General features: G+C 41.1%; 2 protein-coding genes across 4 annotated transcripts in view; one reads left to right on the plus strand and one right to left on the minus strand.

Moving 5' to 3' along the window:
* The window catches only part of POLH (DNA polymerase eta), a 31,493-nt gene extending 13,022 nt beyond the window's left edge, over nt 1-18,471 (minus strand). The window contains exons 1-4 of one of the 3 annotated variants that reach the window (XM_030759645.2): nt 18,063-18,471; nt 14,672-14,812; nt 14,276-14,410; nt 12,715-12,842 (exon numbers count right to left, since the gene is read on the minus strand). In XM_030759645.2, coding sequence (XP_030615505.1) covers nt 12,715-12,842; nt 14,276-14,410; nt 14,672-14,808 — 400 coding nt within the window. In that variant the 5' untranslated portion in view covers nt 14,809-14,812; nt 18,063-18,471. Of the gene's footprint in view, nt 1-12,624; nt 12,843-14,275; nt 14,411-14,671; nt 14,813-18,062 lie in introns of all 3 variants that reach the window. The other 2 variants (XM_022581997.3, XM_022581999.2) reach the window with 2 other exon arrangements.
* Nucleotides 18,461-19,740, plus strand: part of XPO5 (exportin 5) — a 51,568-nt gene continuing 50,288 nt past the window's right edge. Inside the window, exon 1 of the mRNA XM_089918690.1 lies at nt 18,461-18,753. Within this exon, the coding sequence (XP_089774816.1) occupies nt 18,649-18,753 (105 nt within the window). The 5' untranslated portion in view covers nt 18,461-18,648. The remainder of the gene's footprint in view (nt 18,754-19,740) is intronic.

The following is a 19,740-nucleotide window of genomic DNA, read 5'->3' on the forward strand; positions in this document are numbered from 1 at the left end:
TAATTAATTAATTATTTTTATTTTTGGCTGCCTTGGGTCTTCGTTGCTGCACACGGTCTTTCTCTAGTTACAGCAAGCGGGTGCTACTCTTCGTTGAGGTGTGCGGGCTTCTCATTGCGGTGGCTTCTCTTGTTGCAGAGCGCGGGCTCTAGTAGTTGCAGTACGCGGGCTTAGTTGCTCCTTGGCATGTGGGATCTTCATGGACCAGGGCTCGAACCCATGTCCCCTTCGATGGCAGGAGGACTCTTAACCACTGCACCACCAGGTAAGTCCCTTGGCTTCTTTTCTTTTATTCCCCTTTATTATAGTTATTTAGTTACCAAAGCCCACTTCAAAATATTTCACATATCCATTGCAACCCACTGTATTTTATTCAGCTTTTCTTCATTCTTGCCTAGGCCACCTCAAACTTCTTTGTTTGCGGTTTTTGTTTGTTTGTTTTTGGCTGCACCGTGCGGCATGTAGGATCTTAGTTCCCCCACCAGGGATCAAACCCATGCCCCTAGTAGTGGAAGCGCGAAATCTTAACCACTGGACCACCAGGGAAGTCCCCATAAATTTATAGTTAACTCTTAAAAATCAGGTAGTGTTAAGTCTTCCAGCTTAGTTCTTTTTCAAAATTGTTTGCCTATTCCACATCCTTTGCATTTCCATACAAATTTTACAATCAGTTTATCAATTTCTATAAAATCCTGCTGGGATTTTGGAGGGAATGCAATGAATCTGTAGGTCAATTTGGGGAGATTTGAACTCTAATATTATTTAATCTTTCAATCCATGAGCATGGTCTCTTCATTGATTTCATCTTTAATTTGTTAGTGATGTTTTGTAGTTTTCACTGAACTAGTTTTTCCACATATATTGTTAAATATATCTCTAATAATTTTATGGTTTTAATGCTATTGCTTTTTAAATGTCAACTTCCCATTTTAAATTTTAATATATAGAAATACAACCAATTTTTGCATATTGACTTTGTCCCCTGCAACCTTGCTAATCTCACTTATTCTAGGTTCTTTTTTGGGGGGGGAGTAGGTTCCCTAGGATTTTCTATAAACATGGGCATGTCACCTGCATTTGACTAGAACTGTTCTAAGAGTGAGCACTGGTAATTTGTGCCAAAACTTCGGAATTAAACTGATAAACCTCTAGCTATGGCCCACAACTCTAGAGACCATAACTACAAAAGAGAAGTCCCTATACTGGTAACGGGTGTACCTTCCTCTGTGCTATGAGCTGATTAGTGCCTTCCAAGCTCCCTCTGGTTGTTGGCAGAATTTATCATCTTGGGGACTTCCCTGGTGGCAAAGTGGTTAAGAATCCGCCTGCCAAGGCAGGGGACGTGGGTTCGATCCCTGGTCCGGGAAGATCCCACATGCCACGGAGCAGCTAAGTCTGTGCGCTACAGCTACTGAGCCTACGCTCTAGAGCCGGTGAGCCACAACTACTGAGCCCGTGAGCCACAACAACTACTGAGCCCACGCCCCTAGAGCCCGTGCTCCACAGCAAGAGAAGCCACCACAATGAGAAGCCCACACACAGCAACAAAGAGTAGACCCCATTCGCCACATCTAGAGAAAGCCCGTGGGCAGCAACGAAGACCCAACGCAGCCAAAAATAAATAAATTAATTAAAATAAATAAATTTATCATCTTGTGGCTGTAGAATTGAGGTCCCCATTTTCTTGCTGGCTGTCAGCAGAGAGCAGCTCTCAGAGCATAGCCATGGGGGCTTCTCCAAAGGCCCTCTTACAATATGGCAGCTTACTTCGTCAAAGCCTGCAAGCAGTCTAGCCAACTCTTACAGCTCTCAACTCTGGCAGTTGATTGATTTATTTTTTTTATTTTTATTATTATTATCATCTTTTTTTTGGCTGCTCCGGGTGGTATGTGGGGATCTTAGTTCCCTGACCAGGGATCAAATTCATGCCCGCTGCAGTTTAAGTGCGGAGTCTTAACCACTGGACTTCCAGGGAAATCCCTGACAGTTGATTTATATTTTTTTATACCACTACACAACTGTTTCTTATTATATGCATTCACATGTTCAATACTTGCTTAGAAATAAATGAATTAAGAGGAAGCAAACGGAGAACAAATGAGTGCTTTAGCTAACACAAACCCGTTACAAAATGGCCCCAAAGGGTAAGTTTTCACTCTGACAATTTTTGAGTTATTTTTAATTAATCTTACTATTTAAACTTTTATTTTTAATTAATCTTTCTACTTAAACTTTCCACACACATAACTGTTTCAGAAACAGAAAAAACAAAGTTGCAAATGCAGCATGGCTGAGTAGGACCCATTAAGAGGCACCATGGTAAAGTTGAATGGGAACTTCAGTATAAAAACATCACAAATACCTCAACTCTTTTTCCTAGCTTTAAAATATGTCACATCCACGAAAAACAATTTCTGGGAGGGTATATGCACTTAGATCAGCTAATTCCTGTTATGAGGGTCTTTTTTTTTTTACACACATCATATGAAGACTCAGGAGTATGATATGTCATCATAAATCATTTCCTAGACATTGTACTGTTCTGAGCACTCTAAATAATAAGACATCACTGCATCTCGAAGCTTAATATTTAAACTAGGCACAATAAAGCAACTTCTTCCTTCATATATGAATACCTTTTATTTCCTCATACAGAAATAAGAGTTCTTTAAAACACTGGCATTTTATATAAAAATGTAAGAAAGATAGGTATAGAAGAGGAGCATGTCCATTTGAAGTAACATTTGACCACCAACAAAGGTATGTACCATCATCTTCACCAGAGAGCTCTTCAACAATGAGTTGCCCTCCAAAACCAATGTAGCGTGTAATAATAGTTCTTATTCTGAGGTATGTAGGTTTCAGTGGGTCTGTGAATCTCCTGAAAACTACATGCAAAACTGTCTTACATGTAGATATGTATTTTTCTGAGGCAAGCAAGGGTCCACAGCTTTCAACAGATTTTCAAAAGGGCATATAGCCTTCAAAAAAACCCTTAAACAGCAAATAATTTAAAGTACTATAAAACCAAACACAACCACACAAAATCTATGGGATGCAGCAAAAGCAGTCCTAAGAGGGAAGTCCATAGAGATACAGGCCTTCCTCAAAAAAACAAGAAAAATCTCAGGGACTTCCCTGGCGGTCCAGTGGTTAAGATTCTGCGCTTCCACTGCAGGGGGCATGGATTCAATCCCTGGTTGGGAACTAAGATTCCACATACTGTGTGGCACAGCCAAAAAAAACCAAAAAACAAAGAAAAACCCAGAAAAATCTCAAATAAACAATCTAACCTACTACCTATGAGAATTAGAAAAAGAACAAATCCTAAAGCCAGCAGAAGGAAGGAAATAATAAAGTATTATAAAACCAATTCCAAATGTTTATTTAAAAAAATTAGCTACACAGTAAAATGTAGTACACAAAACTAAGACCCCCCACAAAAAAAAAAGAAAGAAAGAAAAAAAAACAATAACAGGACTTCCCTGGTGGTGCAGTGGTTAAGAATCCACCTGCCAATGCAGGGGACACGGGTTCGAGCCCTGGTCTGGGAAGATCCCACATGCCACGGAGCAACTAAGCCTGTGACCCACAACTGCTGAAGCCCACGCACCCTAGAGCCCGTGCGCTGCAACCACTGAGCCCATGCGCCACAACTGCTGAAGCCCGCAGGCTCTAGGGTCCGCATGCCACAACTACTGAGCCCGCGTGCTACAACTACTGAAGCCCGTGCGCCTAGAGCCCGTGCTCCACAAGAGGAACCACCGCATTGAGAAGCCCACGTACCGCAACGAAGAGTAGCCCCTACTTGCCACAACTAGAGAACGCCTGCGCACAGAAACAAAGACCCAATGCAGTCAAAAATAATCAATAGATTTGCCTTTAAAAACAACAACCCCGGGCTTCCCTGGTGGCACAGTGGTTAAGAATCTGCCTGCCAATGCAGGGGACACGGGTTCATGCCCTGGTCTGGGAAGATCCCACATGCTGCGGAACAACTAAGCCCGTGAGCCACAACTACTGAGCCTGCGCGTCTGGAGCCTGTGCTCCACAACGGGAGAGGCCGTGACAGTGAAAGGCCCGCACACTGCGATGAAGAGTGGCCCCCACTCGCCGCAACTGGAGAAAGCCCTCGCACAGCAACGAAGACCCAACACAGCGAAAAATAAAAAAAAAACAAAAACAAAAAACAAACAACCCCCCAAAACCCAACAACAACAAAAACAAAAACACAACACAAAAAACAAAACCAAAAAACCCTTCCTTACTCTGATCCCAGAATAATAATAATAAATCAATAAAGGCAAATGTACCATAACTTTGCCTCCTTTGAGTGGCACATTACATTGTCCATTGTATTCTCCCTAAAGAACTAAAAGATCTGCAGCCTCCACCTTGATAAACTCAGCTATCAGGATCAGAAAATAAAATAATTCCTCAATGGTCCTTCCCGTAAGTTTCCCTGGGTAGTTCCACCTCTACCCTTCAATACAACATGTTAAAAGGCATCATACAACTGTTGACAGCAAAACTAAACTTTAGTATCTTACATCTTACTTTAAAACATGGAACCCATGGAAAATTCACCACTGTAACTAGAAATAAGCTAAACACTCTTAGAGCTTTTTCTGAACAAATCTGTATTGTTTCTACAAGTAATAACATATGCCCTGACAAGTCCCCCAAGAAGTTAACTTGTATCCTTTTGGTTAACGTCCAACATTCAAAGATTTTCACTAAAAGAGCTCTTCTAAATAAGAATAATGTTGGGATTTCCCTGGCGGCATAATGGTCAAGAATCTGCCTGCCAGTGCAGGGGACACAGGTTCGATCCCTGGTCTGGGAAGATTCCACATGCCGCGAAGCAACTAAGCCCATGTGCCACAACTACTGAGCCTGTGCTCTACAGCCCATGTGCCTAGAGCCTGTGCTCCGTAACGAGAAGCCACCGCAGTGAGAAGCCTGCGCACCGCAACGAAGAGTAGCCCCCGCTCACCCCAGCTAGACAAACCCCATGCGCAGCAGTGAAGACCCAATGTAGCCAAAAGTAAATAAAAAATAAATTAATTTTAAAAATAAATAAATAAGAATAATGTTACAAAATAAAGCTAAAGTACATGTTACAAATGAAGGGGAGAATAGATACATTGTTTTGAATATAGCCATTATCATAAGTACTAGAAAATGTGTGTGAAAAGGTGTTAAAAAGCTTCTAGATGCAGAATCTTTGCTCTGTGAGCTCCAGCTGAATTCCACTTTCGTAATATTTCGATTAAAAAAATAATAAGACCCGGATTAAAAGCAAGTTTTAATTGCCCTAATTTAATTCTAGTCTAAGAAAAAAATTTTTTTTGGCCACACCACACAGCATGCAGAACTTCCCCCACCAGAGATTGAACCCGTGACCCCTGCAGTAGTCTTAACCACTGAACTGCCAGGGAAATCCCTAAGAAAATATTTTTAACCATCAAGTACATTTTATTAAAGCACTTTCATGCAGATTATATCTCAAGTTTTTATCAGGCAGATAAAGTAAACAAAGATAAGCTTACCAAAAAAAAATCACTTATCATTCTCCTACACATCAATAACCAAGTGGAGACTATAATAGAAAAAAACACAAAATCGTAATGGCAATTAAAAAAAATTAAAGCATCTAGGAACTAACATAATGAATGCACAAGACCTTTATAGAAAAAAGTAAAGCTTTAATAAGGATATTATAATTGGATACTCATGTAATAAAAAAAGGAATCTTGATCCCTACCTCACATCCTGCAGACACACACATAATGGATAGTAAATCTAAATGTAAAAGGCAAAACAATAAAGCTTCTAAAATAATATAGGAGAGTTTCTTCATGATCTTGAATAGGTAAAGAAGACCTTAAAAAAATACTATCCATAAAGAAAAAAAAAGACAAACTGGACCAAATTAAAATTAAGAGCCTCTATTCATCAAAATCCACCATTAAGAGAGTAAAAAACAAGGGAATTCCCTGGCTGCCCAATGGTTAGGGCTCCACGCTTCCACTGCAGGGGGCACGGGTTCAATCCCTGGTTGGGGAACTGGAACCCCACATGCCGCACGGTGTGGCCAAAAAATTAAAAAAAAAAAAAAGAGTGAAAAACAAGCCACAAACCAGAAGATGTTACAATACATATATTTGATAATGACTCATATCCAGAATACATAAAGAAGTCCTATAGATGAATAAGACAATTAAACCAAAAAAATGGGCAAATACTTAAACAGGCACTTCATGAAAGAAGAATGGTCATCAACTTACAAAAAGGTGCTCAATTTCATTAACACCAGGAACATGCAGACTAAAACCATAATATGATATCACTATACACTCATCAAAATGGCTAAAAAGCAAAAGAGAAAAAAGCAAGTGTTGAAAAAGTGGCACAACTAGAACTCTCATATACCGCTAGTGGAATTATAAATCAGTATACCCTTTTTGGAAACCTTTTGGTAGTATCTACTAACGCTGAGTACAGGCAAACTAAAGCTGAATACAGACAAACCACATAACTGAGCACTTCTAGTCATATGCTCAACAGAAATGCACACACTAAAAGATATTTACAAAAATGTTCATAGCAGCACTATTCTTAGTGGTCCAAAACTGGACGAAATCCAAATATCCATCAAGAGTAGAATGGGTAAATTGTAGTATATTCATACAATGGAATACTACAGAAACTCAACTATATACAACAGAATGTATGAATCTCACAAAGACAATGTTGAGTGAATGAAGCCAGACTCAAGTATATACTGCATAATTTCAATTTTATAAAGTTCAAAAATAAGCTAAATAGAAATCAGGACAGTGGTTATATAGGAGAGCGGGGAGAGGAATAGATAATGACTGGGAGGGTAGGCAAGGGTGGCTTCTAGAATTCTGACATTTTTTGATCTGGGTGCTGCTTACAGAAGTGGGTTTACTTTGTGAAATCACTCAAGGTGTACACGTACAATTTATATACTTTATGTATATTACATCAGTTAAAAGTTTAGAGGAGAAAGAAAAAGGAAAACATACTGGATTCTAGATTTCAGAAGAAGCAGAAATATAAATCAAAAATTTTAATTTAAAAATTAAAATGGCGCAGTGGTTGAGAGTCCACCTGCCGATGCAGGGGACACGGGTTCGTGCCCCGGTCCGGGAAGATCCCACATGCCGCGGAGCGGCTGGGCCCATGAGCCATGGCCGCTGAGCCTGCGCGTCCGGAGCCTGTGGTCCGCAACGGGAGAGGCCACAACGGTGAGAGGCCCGCGTACCGCAAAAAAAAAAAAAAAAAAGTCACTAAAAGGGGGACTTCCCTGATGGTCCAGTTGGTAAGACTCCTCACTCCCAATGCAGGGAGCCCGGGTTCAATCCCTGGTCAGGGAACTAGATTCCACATGCACACCGCAACTATGAGTGCATGCCGCAACTAAGTAGTCCACGTGCCGCAACTAAGTAGTCCTCATGCAGCAACTAAGGATCCCACATGCCGCAACTAAACACGGCGTAACAAAGATCCCGCGCGCTGCAACTAAGACCTGGCGCAGCCTAAATAAATAAATATTAAAAAAAATAAAAGCAACTTGTTCCAAAAAATTATTTAAAAAAAATTTTTTTAAATCACTAAAAGGTATGTGGAATCTAAAATATGACACAAATGAACTTATCTATAAAACAGAAACAGACTTACAGACATAGAGAACAGACCTGTGGTTGTCAAGGGCAGGGGGAGGCATGGATTGGGAGTTTGGGATTATTAGATACAACTATTATAGTATATAGAATGGATAAACAACAAGGTCCTGCTGTATAGCACAGAGAACTATATTCAATATCCTGTGATAAACTATAAAGGAAAACAATATGAAAGGAATTATATATATGTCTTACTGAATCACTTTGCTGTACAGCAGAAATTAACACATTGTAAATCAACTATACTTCAATAAAATAAATTTTAAAAAATAAACAAAAATCACTAAAAGGGACATAAATGAAGACCTAAAATTGGTGAAATGTTTATGGATGGGATAACTAAGCATTAAGATAACTATCCTCTCTAAATATGTAAATTTAATGTAACTCCCAGGATTTTTTGAAGAATTAAACTAATGTATTCTAAAACATATATTGAACAATAAAGGTGCATAAATACCCAAGACAATTTTGAAAAACAAAAGCAGAGGGGAGTCCTTATCAAATATTATGACATACTACAAACTAATAAAAATAATGTGTTTCTGAAGCAGAAGCAGACACTAATGGGACACTACAGAAACAGACCCACTGATATATAAGTTGAGAAAGAACGGATTATTAATAAATGCTGGGAAAACTGACTCACTATAAGAATAATAACTAAGGTGGCTCCCTACCTTAAATCAAATAAAGGTAAATTCCATATAGCTGAAATACCTAAAACTAAGCTATAAGGCAAGTAGAAGAAAATGTAGAAAAATGTCTTTAGGAACATCTGGTAGAAATGGATGTCTAAAATGAGATTCAAAATACACAAACCATAAGGTGAAAAACTTAAGAACTAAAAGAATTTGTACAACAAAGTACAGCATAAACAAAGTTAATGGATGGGAGCTTCCCTGGTGGCGCAGTGGTTGAGAGTCCACCTGCCGATGCAGGGGGCACGGGTTCGTGCCCCGGTCCGGGAAGATCCCACATGCCGCGGAGTGACTAGGCCCGTGAGCCATGGACACTGAGCCTGCGCGTCCGGAGCCTGTTGCTCCGCAACGGGAGAGGCCACAACAGTGAAAGGCCCGCGTACCGCAAAAAAAAAAAAAAGTTAATGGATGACAGACTTGGGAAAAGATATTTGAAGAGTCAAAAATAGACAAGGGACCAACAACTAGGATACACAAGGAGCTCTTCCAAAAACAAAAACAAAAAACAACGGCAGAAATCCAATGGAAAATGGGATGAAGATTATAAATAAACAATTCACAAAAGTAGAAACTCAACTGGCTAACAAGTATATGAAGAGAAGCTCAACCTCAATTAGTAAAGAGAAGTATAAATTAAAACAAACCCCAAAATATAAAATACCCCTTTATAGCCATCACATTGGCAGGTACTTTAAAATATTAGATAATACCAATTGCTGGTGAGGATATGGAGGAAACAGGAATTCTTGTGTACTGTCAGAGGTAGGGCAAATTGTTACAGTTATTCTGGGGAGCAATTTGGCAGTATTTAGTGAAACTAAGTATATGTGTATACCCTATAATCTAGCAGTCCACTCCTGAAAATACTTCCCAGAGAAACCCTTGCATATGTCCAAGAGGATTAATGAGGACATTCATCATATAAACAGAAGGACGTGAGAAGCAACCAATGAGCTCATCAGTAGGAGAAGGGTCTGTAAACATGGTAGATCCATACCACGGATTATGCTGCAATTAAAAGAAATCAATTACACATAAATACAGCTACATGAATAGATGTATAAAATCAGCAATGAAAATTAATAATGAGACCTATAATAACAGTACTATCATGTAATTAAAAAGCACAAATTTTTTTAAACATTGTTTCACAGCAAATTAATGCAGTTTATACTCAACTGCATCTTTTTTTAAAAAATTTTTATTGGAGTATAGCTAATTTACAATGTTGTATTAGTTTCAGGTGTACAGCAAAGTGAATCAGTCACACATATACATACAACCACTCTTTGTTTTAGATTCTTTTCCCATGTCATTACAGAGTATTGAGTAGAGTTCCCTGTGCTATACAGCAGGTTCTTATTAGTTATCTATTTCATATATGGTAGTGTGTATATGTCAGTCCCAATCTCCCAATTTATCCCTCCCCCACCACCTTATCCCCTGGTAACCATAAGTTTGTTTTCTACATTCATGACGCTACTTCTGTTTTGTACATAAGTTCATTTGTACCTTCTTTTTTTTTTTAGATTCCACATATAAGCAATATCATATGTTTGTCTTTCTGTGTCTTACTTCACACAGTATGACAATCTCTAGGTCCATCCATGTTGCTACAAATGGCATTATTTTGTTCTTTTTTATGGCTGAGTTATATTCCATTGTATATATGTAACACATCTTCTTTACCCATTCCTCTGTTGATGGACATTTAGGTTGCTTCCATGTCCTGGCTATTGTAAATAGTGCTGCAATGGAACACTGGGGTGCATGTATATTTTTGAATTATGGTTTTCTCTGGGTATATGCCCAGGAGTGAGATTACTGGGTCATATGGTAGTTCTTTTTTTTTTTTTACTTTTTTTTTTTTTTAAATATGTTGGGGGTAGGAGTTTATTAATTAATTTATTTTTGCTGTGTTGGGTCTTTGTTTCTGTGCGAAGGCTTTCTCTAGTTGTGGCAAGCGGGGGCCGCTCTTCATCGCGGTGCGCGGGCCTCTTACTATTGCGGCCTCTCTTGTTGTGGCTCACAGGCTCCAGATGCGCAGGCTCAGTAGCTGTAGCGCACGGGCTTAGTTGCTCCGTGGCATGTGGGATCCTTCCAGACCAGGGCTCGAACCCATGTCCCCTGCATTAGCAGGCAGATTCTCAACCACTGCGCCACCAGCGAAGCCCAACAACTTTTTTTTTTTTAACTTTATTTATTTTATTTATTTTTGGCTGTGTTGGGTCTTCATTGCTGCACATGGGCTTTATCTAGTTGCAGCGAGCGGGGACTACTCTTCGTTGTGGTGCACAGCTTCTTACTGTGGTGGCCTCTCTTGTTGTGGAGCATGGGCTCTAGGTGCACGGGCTTCAGTAGTTGCAGCACGCAGGATCAGTAATTGTGGCTCGTGGGCTCCAGAGCACAGGCTCAGTAGTTGTGGCACACAGGCTTAGTTGCTCCAGGGTATGTGGGATCTTCCCGGACCAGGGATCAAACCCGTGTCCCCTGCATTGGCAGGCGGATTCTCAACCACTGTGCCACCAGGGAAGCCCCGCTATCGTAGTTCTATTTTTAGTTTTTTAAGAAACCTCCATACTGTTCTCCATAGTGGTTGTACCAATTTACATTCCCACCAACAGTGTAGGAGGGTTCCCTTTTCTCCACACCCTCTCCAGCATTTGTTGTTTGTAGATTTTTTTTTTTTTTGTGGTACGTGGGCCTCTCACCGCTGTTGTCTCTCCCGTTGTGGAGCACAGCCTCCAGACGCACAGCCTCAGTGGCCATGGCTCACGGGCCTAGCCGCTCTGCGGCATGTGGGATCCTCCCGGACTGGGGCACGAACCCGTGTCCCCTGCATCGGCAGGCGGACTCCAAACCACTGAGCCACCAGGAAAGCCCTGTTTGTAGATTTTTTGATGATGGCCATTCTGACCAGTGTGAGGTGATACCTCATTGTAGTTTTGATTTGCATTTCTCTAATAATTAGTGATGTTGAGTACCTTTTCATGTGCTTAAAAAGCACAAGTTTTAAAAGCACGCGTTATATAAGTCAGACAGAGAAAGACAAATACTGTGTTATCACTTATATGTGGAATCTAAAAAATAAATGAATTAATACAACAAAACCGGAACAGACTCACAGATAGAGAGAACAAACTAGTGGTTACCAGTGAGGAGAGGGGAGGGCAAGGGGCAAGATAGGGGTAGAGGTTTTAGAGATACAAAATACTGTGCATAAAATAAATAAGCAATAAGGATATATTATGCAGCAATTATTTTATAATAACTTTAAATGGAGTATAATCTATAAAAATATTGAATCAATATGTTGTACCCCTGAAAGTAATATAATAGTAAATCAACTATATTTCAATAAATAAATAAAAAATAAATGAAAAATGATAATAGCAGACAAATAAAAATAATTAAAAGCACATGTACAAAGCAACACTGTACAATTTATAAAGACATATACATATTTAAGAAGATATACATCAGTGAGTGCCAGAGGGTTTGTGGGGTAGGAAGGGAGAAGGGGGAATCACTATGAAGGGGAAAAGAAGTAAAATAAGTAAAGTAAAATAAGAGAGGCCTTGAACAGCCCATCGATGACATTATCCTGATAACTGATTAGAAATTTTGAGTAATTCAACTCCCTGTTGTTTAGGTCCCCTTAAAAAAGCTCACTCTTCGGGCTTCCCTGGTGGCGCAGTGGTTGAGAGTCCGCCTGCCGATGCAGGGGACATGGGTTCGTGCCCCGGTCCGGGAAGATCCCACATGCCGCGGAGCAGCTGGGCCCGTGAGCCGTGGCTGCTGAGCCTGCGCGTCCGGAGCCTCTGCTCCGCAATGGGAGAGGCCACAACAGTGAGAGGCCCGCGTAACGCAAGAAAAAAAAAAAAGCTCACTCTTTTTATGAACCAAGTTACAATAATATAAATTAACCTACAAATAATGGAAGTGCGCAGTCAGCCTTCTACTGATAACTTTAACCTGCCCTAGTTATGTCTCAAGAGAAACTTGATGTTAATACAGATTTCACAGCTTCTCAACATCCATATACCTGGAAAGATAAAAGAATTTGTATATCCTTCCATGTGAGTCCTTGTGATTCATTCATGTTGTAGTTTAAGTTTCCTTTCAATCAATCCAAGAAGGAGCAGTATGACCAAGCAAAGCAGGTTCCAAAGGCAGGAAGCAGAAGCAATATGATGCTATGCAAGTACCTTTCTGAACAGTCCCTTCTGCTGTTGTAGGGCTTTGGGGCAACCCTTCAATGTAGGTGGTTGGCAATAAGTCTGCTGAGAGAGGCTGACCTTGGAGCTTTTGCAGTCTCTCTTGTACAGCACTGGTCAGGTCTACATAAGCCTCATCAATGCTGGCACGTTCAATCACAGCAAAACGAGACATTACCTCCATCACTTCCACACTGGCTTCCCGGTACCTAAGAGCGTGAGAGCACAATATACTCACACACATACAGAGCAAGGAAAGGATGCTCTATTGCAGTAGTTGGTGTTCTTTCACAGACTCTTAAGTATAATCACTCCAAGGTATTTTTAAGAATATTTGATAAACTAAGTATATATATGTTTTTGCAAATCATATTTTTATTTTTATAACCTGGCATCTCAGGTTAATTATTAAAATAATAATTTAAAATTACCAGGTCTTTATTAATAACTCTCTGGTCTACAAACTTATTCCTAAATTTTCTAAAACTGCCTTTGTTCATTATTTGATGAAGATTTTAAGAGTAAAATAAATGATCCAGTTTTAAGTTGGTGGCATGTGGCTTTTCAAAATCACACTCTGAAGTCAACTGTATTTCTGGGAAGTTACACTGTCTTTCCCAGCATAAAATTCTATTCAATGCAACGTAGCATATGTCCATTAGCTGAATTAATTCTACTTTAGGGTTACAGTATTAATCTTCAGTCAAATCTATCTTCTTTTCTGGCAATAATCCCAATGTGAGGTTGGCTATGACACTCCACCTTTAGACTTCTAATTGATAGGCGAATTCAGGGGTATCTCAAGTCCCAAGTCAAAGCATGATCCCTACACACACCACCCCACACAGTATAGTGTACTGTGAGAACGTGGAGATCTGAAAATGAATCCTCAGTCTTCCACTTCCTAACTGTGCGAACTTAAATTATTTAACCTCTCTAAATTGGTCCCTCATTTGTGTGTGCGTGGGGGTGCGGGGGATAATACTAGAACCTTCCTTATAACAATGTGAGATTTAAGAGACACTGCCAATGAAGAATTTAACACAGTGCCTGGCATATGACATATGTTCACTATACACTAGCTATTAGGATTATTATAATGACTGGAGCTTGTATCTACCTCTAACTTGGCTATGCCTATACTAATGCCTCCCATTCCAAGGCTAACTTTCTAAAATCTGGGCAGAGATAGCTCAGTTCAAAAACAGAGAAATTAAGCTTCTTTGGGACTGTTCAATTCTGGCAAATAATTCTAGATATTGCACTAGAATGTGAGTTTGACTCAGCCTTCTCTGGAAAAACTCTTATTAGTTTCACAGTCAATTTAATTACTTCAAACATTTCAGACTTTTGGCCTGAGAACATGGGAAGTGGAATTAAGTTTTAATTATAACAACCAATTGTTAAATAATTAAGGAACTGAAAGGGTATTAAGGGTGGCAATTATTATAGGTAATAATGATTCTGAACTGTTCCTAAAACGCAGTATTAAAATCTGTTTTCATTCCACACTGAAAATTTAGCTGACTAAAGGGAACTTTTTCAGATGTTATTTACATAAAATGAATTAGAAACATGAGTTCCTAGCCTCATGAAATGCTTCCAACTCTTCCATTCCCCTTAAACAAGCTTTTCTTCTTACTTGGTGAGGTTAGATTTTCCATGGGACTCACGAACTTGTGCCAGTAGAAGATCTGGACATAACTTCTTAGCATCATCTGCCCACATGTTTCTAGTGACCCCAAATGCACGAGCTTCATAACTTACTGCAATGATTCTAAGGTTAGGAAAAAAAGGGGAACAGAAAAATATTACATGATCACAAGCAAAAATAATTAAAATTTAACATGATGAATAGGTTATAAACATAATAGTATAAACTTTTTGGTCACTGATGCTACTATTCATTCTCAAATATAGCAGTTCAGAACCCCCCAAAACAGGACCTAGCATAGTGCCATGTATTTTTTTTTTTTGCCATGTATTCTTATAGATTAAAACAGTAGTTGAGAGTTACAACAATAACTATGATACATACCCACCACCCTTCCATGATTTGTACTGTACAACTGCACAAGGTTTATTCCTCAAATGAGGATTTTGCCGCTGTTCCACTTGAACAAAAAAACAGTCCATGTCCACTAGAGTAATTACCCGGTCTTGTCCATTAGCCATTTTTCTGTAAGACAATATTTTATGGACAGTTAGAAAGGATATTGAATAAAAAGTGCCAAAGAAAATTATACTTCCATTCTTCCATTGTTGAATTACCATAAGCATGGGAACATGGAAACTAACAATAATGAAACAGGCATTTTCATATACTGCTGGCAGGAAAATAATAAACTGACACAACTTTAGAAAGGTAATAAATATTGAAAGCTTTAAAGAATACCCATCCCCCCAAAGAATTGAACACTTCACAAAAGAAGATATACAAATAGTCAACAGTCACATGAAAATGGCTCAGCATCATTAGTCATAGGGAAATGCAAATTAAAACCACAATGCAGGCTTCCCTGGTGGCACAGTGGTTGAGAGTCCGCCTGCCGATGCAGGGGACGCAGGTTCGTGCCCCGGTCCGGGAAGATCCCACATGCCGCGGAGCGGCTGGGCCCGTGAGCCGTGGCTGCTGGGCCTGTGCGTCCGGAGCCTGTGCTCCGCAACGGGAGAGGCCACAACAGTGAGAGGCCCGCGTACCGCAAAAAAAAAAACAACTACAATGCACGTCAATGGAGGGATAAAGTCAACAGTTAATCTAGTTGACAGACAAATCTCAAATATAAGTTCAGGGAAAAGAGAAGCAGAAAATGATATATAACATCAAAGCATTCATGTGAATTTTTAAAACTTTTTATTTTGAAATACTTTTACACTTACAGAAAAGTTGCAAACATAGTAGGGTTCTCCTATACCCAGTTTCCCCTAATGCTAACATTTTATACAGCACAATTATCAAAACTAAAGAATGAACATTAGTATAATATTCACACTACAAACTTTACTTGAATTTTACCAGTTATTCCACTAATGTTCATTTTTGGTTCCAGGGTCCAGCTTAGGATCCAGTCTTAGTCATCACGTCTCCTTAGTCTTCTCCAATCTGTGACACTTCATGTTTTTCATGACCTTGACACTTTTGAAGGGAACTACTCAGTTGCTTTGAGAATGTCTCTCAGTTTAGGTTTGTCTGATGTTTTCTCTTGATTAGACTGAGGTTATGCATTTTTAGCAAGAATATTATGGAAGGGTTCTGCTTTTCTCAGTGTATCATGTTGGGAGGTACATGATGTCGCTGTGTGTTAATACTGGTGATGTTAAGCATATCATTTAGTTGAGATAGTGTTTGCTAGGTTTCTCACTGTAAAGTTACTATTTTTTCCTTTCTTAGGAGAGATACTTTGAGACTATGCAAATACCCTGTTTCTCCTCAAACTTTCAACCACTAAGCACCCATCAGTGGATCTGGCCTGTCACAATTACTTTGTGATGTTCTAAAGGTGATTTTCTACCCATTCATGTAAATTTTTGAAGACAAAAAGAAAACAATACTACATACTATTTGTAGACAGACATATATAAAGGTATGGATGCTAGACTGAAAGAACAAACCTTATACACAGTGAATACAGACTAACGTTTTCATTTAACATTGTTAGAAATCCAGAAGGATTCAGTAAACTAAAGCAGTGGCTCTGCAAACTTTGCTACAGATTAGAATCACCTAAGAACCTTTAATACTATTGATTTCTGGCTTCTACCACCAGACATGTAACTTAATTGGTATGGGTGTGACCTGGCCATCATGATTTTTAAAAGCTCTCTCTAATAAGCTCTCTCTCTCTCATGATTTTTATTTTTATTTATTTATTTATTTTTGAAAGAAGGCGTCAGGGATTAGAAGCTGGGTGCAGAAAGGCTTCATTTAAAGAAAAAGAGAAAAAGGAAGACAATAATCTTTGGTTTATTATTAAAGAAAGAATTCGTGTGTGTGTGTGTGTGTGTGTGTGTGTGTGTGTGGTACACGGGCCTCTCACCGTTGTGGCCTCTCCCGCTGCGGAGCACAGGCTCCGGGCGCGCAGGCTCAGCGGCCATGGCTCACGGGCCCAGCCGCTCCGCGGCACGTGGGATCTTCCCGGACCGGGGCACGAACTTGTGTCCCCTGCATGGGCAGGCGGACTCTCAACCACTGCGCCACCAGGGAAGCCCTCTCTCATGATTTTTAAAAGCAGAGATTGAAAACCACTGACTTAAAGTAAATAAGATATTTGTGGAAACACAGTAATTCATGATTTAAATATGAGAGAACACAGGTTATACAGTTGAGTAAGCACTCAACTGTATTCTTTTTTTTTTTTTTTTTTTGCGGTACGCGGGCCTCTCACCGCTGTGGCCTCTCCCGTTGCGGAGCACAGGCTCCAGACACGCAGGCCCAGCGGCCATGGCTCACGGACCCAGCCGCTCCGCGGCATGTGGGATCTTCCCGGACCGGGGCACGAACCCGTGTCCCCTGCATCGGCAGGTGGACTCTCAACCACTGAGCCACCAGGGAAGTCCAACTGTATTCTTTTTTTAAAAAAGTATCAAAAATTAACATTCACCTTGAAAAAAGTGTCATGCAACTACAAAGCTGGAAGATTAGGGAAAAGAAAATGATGAATTCAAAAAATCAGAGTATTCAAAGCATTAATTCCTTACAAATTCCACTCACCTAAAACAGGCAGAACGTAATACTTTAAACATTTATAAGTTAAAACCATAACATGCCAGAAATCACTTTACCTTGAAGTGGCTTTTGTACAGTCCTGGAACAGATAACGCCAAATTAAAAATAGTAAATGCATTGTCACACACACACACCCAGGTAAGTACTATATTAGATACAAACACCAGAAGTGGAGTATGAACAGGGAGCAGTGATTTAAGTAGAGCAAACATTTCCTAAATATACAACACCAAAACGGATATTCAGATTTTAACTGTTTTAGTTTTCAGTTTATGTATTTTGCTGGAGAAAGCAAGAGTTTTTTGCTTGCTTTCTCCAAGCAAAAATACATACATATATGATATATGTAGCACTTCAAATGATCAAAACTGTACAAACCTTCGGTATTTGCAATTATTCATCATTAACGATCTAGATTTACCCCAATCTTTAAAAACAAGTTTGGTGCCAATCAGGTGATAACACACCCAAGGAAAATACGTACAGGTGAAGAGGGAGGTTTAAGAGCTACCATTTTCTTTCCACAAGAAAAATCCTCTTAAGAGGCAATACCAGGGCCTTTTCTCTCTGTGAGCAAGTATTTCTATTTCATGTAATTTCGGCCCAAAGTTGTCCCCAGTCACTTCTATACTATACAACCAATAGCCAAGGCAACATGAAAAGTCTAAAAACAGAGATACAGAACTGTTCTAAATTCTCTTACCAATGTGACAACACTTGGCAAAACCGCCACCAGCGGACGCCACCGATGCTGGACTCGGTGTCCACTGGAAGGACGATGAAGTGGTCTTGAATATCCGTCCCCTTTCCGGGAACGGATCAGTCGGTTTCGAGAGAGATTTATTCCCGGCAACGACGGAGAAAAGGACCTACGCGCGCTGACGATCCTCGCCTTGGCAGCAGTCGGCACAGCCGGGCGGGTCCAGCCTTAGCCACCAAGATCTGCTCACAGCCTTCCCGACAGTTATTCGCCGCGCGCGCCGCCGAGGGCCGTTGACGCGCCTGCGCACCGTGGCCCCTAAGTCTCTCGCTCCGCCCACCAAGGAGCAACAGTCAAAAGGAAGTCGCCACTTCCGCGGGCGCATGCGTACTGGAGGGTCGGGCGCGTGCGCAGCGCTGGCTTTTTCCCGGCTGGGTCTTCTGCGGCTCCCGCTTCTCCTCCCGCTCCCCACCGTCCCCTTTAAGCCCGCCGCGGCCGGGTACCAGTGTGTGGTCCCGCCAACGGAGCGATCCGTGCCTCGTGCTTCCGGGACGTCCGTTGTGCGCGCTTGCGGCGCGTGGCACTAGTCATGTCGATGGATCAAGTGAACGCGCTGTGCGAGCAGCTGGTGAAAGCGGTGACGATCATGATGGACCCCAGCTCCACCCAGCGCTACCGGCTAGAAGCCCTCAAGGTAGCTGGAGTCTGTCGCCCCGGGCCTGCTCCGAGACCCTCCCCCAGCCCCAGCAGTACCGGCGCAGCCCAAGACCGTGGCCGTCTCCCGCCCACGCGGCCCCTGGACCTCGGTCCCCAACCCCCAGGGGCCCTCCCCTCACCGCTTTCCGCGCCTCTTCCCACTCCCCGCCTTCTGTGCTCGCCGCGCCTGCCCTTCTCCCGGGACGCTGTCGTCCCTAGCTCTCTGTGGCCGTCTCATCTCACCACCACTTCCCACTGCCTCTCCTCCCCTCTCGCCACTTCTGTTTGCTCTTCTCCGTACCACGACTCCCTCCACAGCCTGCTGCACCCACTTTATTCCCTCAAACCCCACATCCCTGCATCCCCTCGCTTTCCCGTGGCGCACGTGTCCAGCCCATGTCCAACCCGTCCCCAACACCGGCCACATTCTTTATAGTTTCCGCTGCACTAAACGTTTCCTTGCTGACCCACTCCTGACCCGCCCTAACCGAGCTCCAGCCCCTCTAGTGCCCCTTAACACCCTTACACCTCTCCATAACCCACTTCTGTGTCTTGGGTATTTCTGGCCTAATTCTCACCCCACCCCTCCATGTTTTTTATTGTGTGATATTCTTAGGCTGTTTTGCGCAAAGATGAACTTCTACCACTTACTTTGCATTTTAACAAGGGTCTTTTGGTTTCCTGAAAGTAGTTTTCTTGAGTGTCGGATGCTCTGCTACCGGGACTGACTCTTGTAGTGTAATTTGGGAATGCTAATACAAAACCAATGGGGATGCTAATACAATTCGAGTTTATTCCCCCATCAAACAATGTATGTGGGCTGTGAGAAATGACCTCTAGGAAGAAATATTTGTGCCGTGTGTATTTTAAGAGATGTGACTTCATAAAGTAGAGTGAGCATCACTTGGAGGAAACTTTACAATATATAGATGTATGCCACAGGATTTGGAATCAGAAATATTTGGGTTCTGTTAGTTTCTCTTTT

This window comes from Delphinapterus leucas, chromosome 10 (assembly GCF_059928025.1).
Source record: "Delphinapterus leucas isolate spDelLeu-1000000601 "Yukka" chromosome 10, BTC_Dleu_Yukka2, whole genome shotgun sequence".
NCBI classification, from domain to species: domain Eukaryota; kingdom Metazoa; phylum Chordata; class Mammalia; order Artiodactyla; family Monodontidae; genus Delphinapterus; species Delphinapterus leucas.